General features: G+C 36.4%; 1 protein-coding gene across 1 annotated transcript; it reads left to right on the forward strand.

Annotated features, from left to right (window-relative positions):
- Positions 1-2,211: 2,211 nt before the first annotated feature.
- Positions 2,212-4,466, forward strand: LOC143565077 (putative mannan endo-1,4-beta-mannosidase 9). The gene is made up of 5 exons (XM_077052166.1): positions 2,212-2,698; positions 2,868-3,065; positions 3,199-3,321; positions 3,425-3,627; positions 3,796-4,466. Exons 1-5 carry the CDS (start codon positions 2,420-2,422, stop codon positions 4,163-4,165), a joined length of 1,173 nt encoding a protein of 390 aa, XP_076908281.1. The 5' UTR covers positions 2,212-2,419; the 3' UTR covers positions 4,166-4,466.
- Positions 4,467-10,339: the final 5,873 nt, after the last annotated feature.

Consider the following 10,339-nt stretch of genomic DNA (forward strand, 5'->3'; position numbering starts at 1 on the left):
TTTTTGTTGGATTTGAGGTTGTTTTTCGTGTTATCAACTATTTTTGGACTACCTTACACCTTTGATCTACACGAAAATAATCAAATATGTGTTTTTTGTGTTTTTGAGTTTTTTTGTCTGGTTCAGATTTGGTTGAAAAGCTTAGATCTAGGCCGATTTAGTGGTTGTTAGACTACAATCTTTTTGACTTTATTGGTAGTTTAGGTGCTATCCTAAAAAAATCACTGTAGCAAATCGAGACGAGTTACTGTAGCAAATCGAGTGGAGTACTGTAGCAAATCGAGTCAAGTTACTGTAGAAAATCGAATCGAGTTAGTTTAGCAAATCTAGTCGAGTACTGTAGCAAATCGAGACGAGTTACTTTAGCAAATCGTGTCGAGTACCGTAGCAATTACTTAACTGAAAAGAAAGTTTAGGTCCTGGAACCGGATCCGACAAACGAACGGATTTGTTCCTTATAAACGACCGAGACGGGTGTGGTGAAATCATACGATCGAATGAATAATACAATGATAATATAGATAACGAATGATCTCGTAATCGGTAAAAATATTAATATAATAAACGAACCGACGCCACCCAAGGTGAGCTCCCCTAGGGTGGGTGAAAACACCATAAAAACACACACAAACAAAGACAACATGTGACATATTTATAGCAAAAACAACAATATTTTAGAAGCATTTTTCCCGTTAAATCTAAACGCCTGCACCGAAGCTCCCATCTCGGATCCGGAATTCACGCCCACTTTAATTATTAGCCTGACCATAAATATATTATGAGTTTCGCCGTATTTATATAGCAAGTCACAAATTATTGGCCTTACAATCACCCCCTCGGCCAGTGATATCAAAAGTTTGACAACCCGTGTCTCGCATCTTCACAAATCACCCGATAAACCGAAGCCTCTTCGTTTCAATTCACCCCCTCAAGGTATGACCCACCTAATTTCATTCATGGAGGAGTTCTCGCTTCTTTATCCATTCTCTTAGGTATTAAGCAATATAGGTTGGGAAGAGCTCGAATATCCACAAATCGATTTCGAATTACCGGATTCAATGATCAAATGACAAAACTTATTATTTTTTCTTTAAATCCAAATCCGTATCCAATTTGTTCAAAGTTCACCACACGGATCCAACTTCTCGAACACCTTGAAAATAATATAAAAATAACAAGCTTTGAACACGGTTAAATAATGACGAAAACCCGACCAATTTTGACTTTCTTAAGTTTGGTCAATCAGAACATATAATTATTTCTCGGCCCAAAAACATCTTACAAACATGTGACTCGGCTCATTATTTCTTGTAGTTGAATCAAATTTGTGTGAGCAGGCCTAATTAAAATATAAGGCTGATCCATCATTCTGGCCCAAAACTGAAATAAAACAAACAGCTCAATAGTGAACATTCTTGTCGGGCCATTTCTTGATGTATTATATCAGCCCAACTGTCACACCCCAACCTATGACGGAAATGCTGGGGCGCGAACCGTGGTTCACAGCTCACAAGGTACTATGATCATGCCAAATAAAATATGACAATATCTAATTAATTTATTTATTTCAAAATTCAAATAAAGTACACAAGTTTCAATATATGCCAATAATAATCCGAAGTTAAATAAAATGCAAATATCCATTGTTTTAATATCTAATGGTTTCTCTATGTGTCATTCACCTTGGTTAAAAGACATAATTCAATTCTACTGCTTAAAGAGTCACATATAATAAAACCACCAAATATCCATTCACCATATTTTCCAACAATATGTACAAGCACCTGATACAAAATTCCTATAACTAGCTAGAATCGCAACCGTGGAATGAGTTTTCTAATCATTAAAGAGTACAACGGTCGTGTTTGTCTTGCGTGATGTTAATCCGGCCACAAATCAGGCAAGGTAAAAAAGTCATCAGCTAGTCATATGCAATTTGCTATATATATATCGATCCACTTGATGTTATATGCTTCTAAGATGAAACAGAAAGTGACATCACATGCAAACTGAAGCTCATGCAACATGCGTCACCTCACCAGATGTTACTTACATGATCCACGCACATAGAGAAATAATATATATTGACCAGAAACAGAAGCTTCAAACGAACGAATTGCACACAAGCAAACGACTACCAAACGCTTTGTGTTTCGCAGATGACACCAACTGAATTGTGATGACGCCTTATGCAACTACTTTATGTTTGGAGTTAAAGCTGTTCATGCAACCAACCGTATGGAGCCATGCATGGGCGTTCTTGAGTTACACAAGCAAGATGAAGAGGTCTCGTTTCCAGTTAGTTACTGATCCGTAGTATAAATACAGAGGGAGTTAGGACACCGGAACACACACTCTGCATTCCATCCATTGCTCATACTCATTTCGTATATCAACTTCTACTGAAATCTAATCAACCATGTCATCACCCAATGGAGATCATTCCGTTAATGGCAGTTTTGCAGAGACAAGGAAACATCGTTTCGAGGTTAATGGAAAGCCGATGTATTTTAACGGGTTTAACGCCTACTGGCTAATGTGTATGGCTGCTGATCCATCCACGAAAACCAAGGTCTCAGATGCTTTTCAAGAAGCTTCAAAAGTTGGAATGAACATCGTTAGGACCTGGGCTTTTAGTGATGGTGGCAGCAAACCCCTACAAACCTCTCCCGGTGTTTACAATGAGGACATGTTTAAGGTTCTCCAATAATCTGATGGATATCAATTTCATTTCTTTCAGTTTTTTTATATGTGCTTGTCATTGATTTTATTTAAACTCAACTATAATCAGATATCAAACAAATAGATATACTCCCAGGAGTAGCTAGGATATCAAACATCTAATCCTGGCTTCATTGTCTTTACAGGGACTGGATTTTGTGATATCAGAAGCCAAAAAACATAACCTTCGCTTAATTCTAAGCTTGGTCAATAACTGGGACGATTTTGGAGGTAAAAAACAATACGTTCAATGGGCCAGGGATCATGGAGGGCAGTACGTTAATAGCGACGACGAATTCTTTTCTAACGCTGTCGTTAAAGGATATTATAAGAATCATGTGAAGGTATATATATAAATATATATGATCTGCATGTTGGTCTTCAGTCACATTAATTATATATTTTCTACAGCATCCATAATTGGTTGTATGTTGTTGCTATTCTTGAGCATGTTTAATATGTGCAACTTACTTACAGAGCATTCTTACGAGACTCAACTCAATCACCGGTGTTGCCTATAAGGACGATCCCACCATCTTCGCATGGGAGCTGATGAATGAGCCCCGTTGCCAGTCTGATCTGTCAGGAAAGACGCTTCAGGTTCATATATGCTAGCTTGTTCTCCAGCTAGCTAACCGCTAACACACACACACATACACATATATATATATAGATAACACCTCGATCGCTCTTCTTCTTGTAGGAATGGACCGTAGAAATGGCAGCTGAAGTCAAATCCATTGACAGGAATCATCTTCTTGAAATTGGGCTTGAAGGGTTTTATGGAGAGTCGATGCCTGATAGGAAACAAATCAATCCAGGCTATGAAGTTGGGACTGACTTTATTTCAAACAACAAGATCAATGACGTAGATTTCGCTACCATCCATCTCTATCCGGATCAATGGTACCATCTGTTCCTTACCGCCATCTAACTCAAACACAAGTTTGTTCATTTTGTCATGTATATAATCTGAAACGTACACCACCAGCCAACTCCAACCCCTGGCTATAGTTATAGCGTTTTTATGTCATTTTATTTGATTGATTGACATACACGTATTCTGATTTACAGGGTTTCAGGAGGAAGCGCTGAAGCTCAAGCCGAGTTTGTAGAAAAATGGATTAAAGCCCATATTGAGGATAGTAAAGTCCTCCTGCGAAAACCATTACTCATTGCGGAATTTGGTAAGTCCTCATGGTCATCAGGCTACACCGTCAAAGCAAGGGACGATTACTTTCAAAACATATTCAACATGGCTTACGAAAGTGCAAGAAACGACGGGTCTTGTTCGGGCACAACGTTTTGGCAAGTCATGGCTGAAGGAATGGATAATTGGGGCGACGGATACCAAGTTGTGTTGGAGCAAAGCCCCTCAACTGCTGCCGTGATTGCACAACAATCACAAAAGATTTCTTCACTCAACTCGATGATGAACATATAGTTCTATGCTTACCACACAAGAAGAGCGATGGCCGATGAAATTGGATTCTTTTAAAATAAATATCTTTGTGTGGCAACACTAGCTGCCCCCTTTGATCTGAAGCTTACGTACCTTTAAAATTTGAATTTAAAAATAAGTTGAATCTAGGAACGCTTTATTATTTAAAGATTGAATTTCACAGTGTAATGCACCATCCCTAAACCATGGATGGATGAATGAATTTGATGGTTGGATTAATGCATGATAAGTAATGAATATTATTTTAAATTTAAATAATATGGCAGTATCTGTGTATATTTATTGAGTACTTTTGCTAACCAAACTGGTTGAAAATTCAACACCTTCATAACAAAGACTAGAATCCGTTGTCCATTTAAAACACGTTTTCTTAAACAAATTATAAACCGACACTTACACCCAAAGAAATACTAATGATTCAAGTCAGAAATAAAAAAAAAAAAAAAAAAAACTTTACATGCGCAGTGATCTCCCAAATATTCTCAGCCTAAAACGATAGCAGCTTGTGTACCTTTACAACCACCAACAAGGCAAATAAAAGTAAAAACTAATAATGTTTTTGACAAAAAAATAAATAAATTTATATAGAGCTTCAACAAGTACCACGTAAACAACTTAACAATATCGCGAAACTAGAGATCGGAGAATATATGTTGGGCCCTATTTTGTGCTGTAGTCTTTTGTATTAATTCATACCGCTCACGATGTAATTTATTAGCTTTCGGTTTCATTTATGTTTGTTTGAGCCCGAGACCTTGTATTTTAGAGCCCTTTGGGCTGACATCAGTGTTGTAAAAGTCGGATTACAAGGCCATGGCGATTCCAAGGTTCTCGGACATCAACCTTGCCGCCTTTTTCCCAACTCAGCCACCATTACTTGCCAAGGTCCAACTCCGTCAAAATTCGGAGTACCCGGGATTACTCGGCCTCCAAGATCAACTCAGCCACTATTTATTTTTAGTAAAAAGTTAAAAATACCAACAAAACATGAATATTTTGAATTAAGTTTTTTTTCATATAAATTATGTTTATTTTGATGTGAATTACGCTTGTCTTAACATATATATAATATCTGATGTAACACAAAGTGTACATCTTATTGCATCAAATTACCTTCATATTTATCCCGAACTTCATGTAAATTCATTATTTTAGGTACTTATTTGAGTTATTTGTGAATTTGCAGGTCCGGGGGCCCGCCCGACCAAGAAAACATGAAAAGGGGGCATTTCGGGGACAAAATTAGCATTCTGCCAGACCTGCACGACCATGCTTGCCAGTGCACTTGCCAGTGCCAGACCTGCACGACCATGCTTGCCAATGCCGGAGCCAGTGCCGACCCCGCACGACCATGCTTGCCAGTGCCGGAGCCAGTGCCGCAAGAATTCAAAAGTGCACGACCGTGCATGGTCGTGCGGATGCCCGTGCATGACCTGCACGGCCGTGCGGGCCCGTGCCGATGACCGTGCCAGAACAGAGAAATCTGACTTTTTGGTCAGATTAAAGCCAATGGTTGACTTTCCACAAATAGGCACGGTCGTGCAAGCCCGTGCAAGTGCCCATGCCAGACGTCCAGACAGCATATATACACATCCATTATCCTCATTCTTGTGTGTGGAGTCTTGGGGATTTTCTCTCAATCAAGTGCAGCAATTTTAGGGGATTCTTGGAGGCTTCCACCAACATAAGATTCATCATTCCATCCTTCAATCCTTTCTTGATTTTGGTTTGCATTTCTATTTTTAAGAGCATGTTTTGTAAGCTTATTTTTAGATTGATTGTAGTTGTATTATGCCTTATGGGCTAAGACCTTTACTATCTAGACATTGTTGAAGCTTTTACTATTGTGATTTTTATCTATGTATGGTTATGGTAATTTGGTTTTCTTTCAAGGAAATGTTGAAGTTATGAGTTGATATTGATGGTGTTCATGCTTGTTAGAATTGCATACCTTGTTAGTCTTACAAATGTTTAGGCATTCATGTTGGAAAACTATGTTCTAGATGTTTGTTTGTAAACTTTGAATGTTCATGTTTTCTTTGTTTACGTTGCTAAGTTAGGAATGACTAGTAAAGATTAGTTTGGTTATAATATTATTGATGAGCATGAAACCCTACACTTGATATTGGAAAATTGATGAGTGTTGTTATGATTCTTGACTTGGTGATGACTTGCTAGTTAAAGTTTCATAAGTTGATGTTTAATTCATGAGTTTAGCTAATTTAGTGTAATCTTAGGTGGTTAGAATGTTGTTCATGCTAGCTTTCCTTTGATTATGAGACTTTGTTGTTTTGACAAACAAGTTAGTCTATGTTTAATTCTTGATTGAAAGCCCGTCATGATGATTATTTGTTAGTATTAGGTTGCTTGATTGTAATCTAGTATTTATGTTTAGATTCATGATGTTTACCATATCATTACTATTTTATCACATTAGTAGAGTGGATGCGTGTCTAGGTAGTCTTGTTGGATTGATTGTTTCTTGTATTTTTACTTGCTTTGTTTTCATTGTATGCTAGTTTAGTTAGTTAAAAACTCAAATTAAGATTTCTTTGTTCGGCTAGTCATTTACAAAGATTTAGTACTAGAAAATTACCGTATCCATGGATTGACACTCGGTTCTTGCCGACACTTTATTACAAACAATAGGTACACTTGCCTTTCGTGTGTGGTTTAGTTGTAGGTGAAAACCTATTTTTAAAACCCGATTTGTGTGAAACTTTTATCCAAATTTATATATATATATATATATTCACACACGTCAATATCCAATAATTATTTTATGTTATATTTATCTTGTCTGAGTACAAGCCGAGTTCTCCCCGAGTACTCCCTACAAGGAGGCCGGGACAGCTGCCTAGGGATCGACTAGAGAGTTTTTAAACACTGGCTAGTATAATAGATGGGAGCATGGCATGGCTTCACCTATAAAAGGTGAAGCATGCACACAGAGGTGCACAAAAAACCCAAACCCGGAACCGGAACCGAAAAAAATACCCGGAACCGGTTTTTTAATACCCGAACCCGTACCCGACCCTACCCGTAAGGTACGAATAGGGTATGCATTTTAGTACCAAAACCCGTACTCGGAACCGGGCCCAATTTATACCCGGTAATACCCGAAACCCGGAACCGGTTCCATACCCGAAACCGGGTTTTTCAAATACCCGAAACCAGGTTTTTCAAATACCCGATCTATACCCGAAATTACCCGAAAAATACCTAACAAATACCCAAATATACCACTAAAAATTGTAACCCCTTTAAAAAAATCCAATCTATACCCGAAAAAACCCCCCCAAAATCCCAAAAATAGGGTTTTCTCAATACCTGAAAATAGGGTATTCAAATACCTGGTTTTAGAATACCCGGTTCTATACCCGACCCGAACCCGATGCATAGGGTATGGCTTTTAGAGACAATACCCAGACCCGAACCAGACCCAAGTATTACCAATATCTGATTTTTCAATACCCAGTCATACCCGAACCCGGTTCCATACCCAAACCTAGGTTTTTCAAAAACCCGATTTGCGCACCTCTAGTTTAGGGGAATCCTTTATGTTTGTAGGTGGTTTGTTTGATTGTTTATAAAAGTAGGTAACTTGTAACCCCCTTTTGCGAGCTTTAAGCACTAAATGTAAACTCGCACAAGGGGGAGGGGGGGTCCGGTGTTGGCAGTAGCGAGGTTTGGATATATCAAATCCATTCGACAGATTTTCCATATTTTGATTCTATGCATATATTGTCACACCCTGACTAGGGGGTTGAACGTGACGATTGAATACCAACCTAAACGCAACGGAAATAAGGTAAAAAAAATTATGTTAAGACACTAGGTCAAAGTTACAATCAAATGTCTAATACAACTACAAAGCTAGAAATTCAATTACCATCTAAAATGATCTTCTATCTTCAAATAAGTTAACGTCTAATTCTCTAAATTTCCATATCTTGAGAATATGTACATGAATTTGTATTTAGGGATGCCTTGTATGCTACGTCATCTTAACAGGGGACGACCAACTCCAAGAGCAGGCATCCCTAAATTCCCATATCTTGAGAATATGTACCTGAATTTCTATCTCCAAATAACTCCAAGAAAAGGCCTTGTATGCTACGTCATCTTAACAAGGGACGACCATACTTGTTCAATTTATGAATTTTCTTATGATATTTGAGATTATTGTTGCAAATTTTGACTCAAATTAATTGCAAGAACGTTTCCTTTATTTGAAATCGTGGGATTTGTTTTGTGAAGTTAAAACAAAATATGGTTTAGAGTAAAATAAGGTTTGGTATCAAATGCCTCGTGTGAGTATAAATTGAGATTGGATTAGTCCCGAAAAGAAGTAGTTTAGTTCTTTTATTTTTTACAATATCAGTCCTTAGTTTACGAAATTATGTCATATTGTTAATCTAAATAAGCAAATTAAATTCCTAGTAACTTATTTATTATGAAGACACCTATCCTCATATTCATATGATCTATATTTTAGTTATAAATATTATAAATATTTATTTTAAAAAATATGTCTCGCTATTGTCTATTTCCGTAAAATTCGCATATGAAATACGCATAGTTGTGTATCTAACACGTAAACCGCGATTTCAATCCTTAAAAAAGTATTTTTAACATGATCCTCGCTAAATGTTGATAGAAAAAGATGAGGTTCAGGTAAAAAGTGTTGAAATAACCGGTTTTGCTTTTTAGCCGTGTAGTAACCGATTAAAATGTAATAATTTCTTTTCAATAATATATAAATATACTTTTCATTATTTTCTCCACCAATCAATTTTTATATGTTATGTAATAAGTAAAAATGTGTGATTTAATATTCTTAAGTTCTAGGTGTCGGCTTTACCTAATTTTGCAATTTAGTGCATTTTAAGTACAATGTTATTGAGAAAATTTTTTTATGAATACTAAATAGTTACGTAGATGACATATAAACTTATATTTTGGTTATTTACAGCAAAGTAAATTATATAAAAATATGGAACCGAAAATGATGTGATTAGGGTTGGTTTCGGGTTTTAATGCATTATCATTCGGCTTTGAAATGGAACCAAGACTTATAGTCCTTTTATCATTAGATTCGTATAGCGTAACTTTTATAACTTATATACTATTTAAATTTAATAATTTATCATATTTTCATATATGAAAACCTTTTTGGTTAGTTTATTTCACCAAAATCATCTTTAATACAAAAATATCACTGTTTCAGGTATCTAAAGGTAAGGTTCGGTTTTAAATTGATGTATGGAGTTAAAATATACCTTTTGATATATTATAAGAATAAGACCTGTATATATGTTTATGAAAAGTCATTTTAGTTTGTTAAAGTCTGATTTCTAAATAACAAGTTTACTGATGTTGCTTTTACCCATTCTCAACGGTTTTAACGGGCTATTCATGACTTATGTCAAGTGTTGATACGAGCCCAGAAAGAAATGTCAATATGGTTTGGTTAAAGTTTAGTGGTTCTAGGTTATGGGTCATCCTAATTAGTGTATAAAATTGAAAAATTAATTTTTCGGGTTGGTTTTTCGTACCTTAAGTTATGGCTGAATATAGTATACACACGAGCGGAAGAGAGTCCACATGGACACTGCAGTAAGGCAAAGGTTTTAGGGAAAAATCTTGAAGAAAAGAAATCTATTATCTCACTATAGAAATAAGTTTAGGTGTTTGGATTTACCTTGTTGAAATGGAACTAGGTATGAGGATTCTCAGGGCCGTTGTGGGTCAAGTGGGCTAAGAAATTATGTGATAAACAAGATAAAGGATGATTAACCAGTCATGCATGCAGGAACATGAACGAAGAGGATCAGAGGTCTTCTGGATAAGATTCAAGGCTATTTTATTTTGAGAATTGAAATCAAAGCAATCTTACACGAATGAATAAGCCGTGATCATTCTTGGTTGCTACTACGTACAGTATTGAATCGATAAACACCTTGTGGTTCTTCATGTGACGTATTAGTTAAGTGGGCTTCTGAGATTGATTTTGATTTAGGCTTCTAATTATATAGAAATTCCTATGGTTGGCCAAATTAAAATATATATCTGCAACATATACGAAGAAACACTAGATCAAACTGGATAGTCCGATCGGGTATTTCCCCAGATGTGAGTATTCTGAAGTGTTAT

The sequence above is a fragment of the Bidens hawaiensis genome, unplaced genomic scaffold (assembly GCF_021521415.1).
Source record: "Bidens hawaiensis isolate Kalapana, Puna unplaced genomic scaffold, B.hawaiensis_p1.1 tig00022282_1, whole genome shotgun sequence".
In the NCBI taxonomy this organism is placed as follows: Eukaryota; Viridiplantae; Streptophyta; class Magnoliopsida; order Asterales; family Asteraceae; genus Bidens; species Bidens hawaiensis.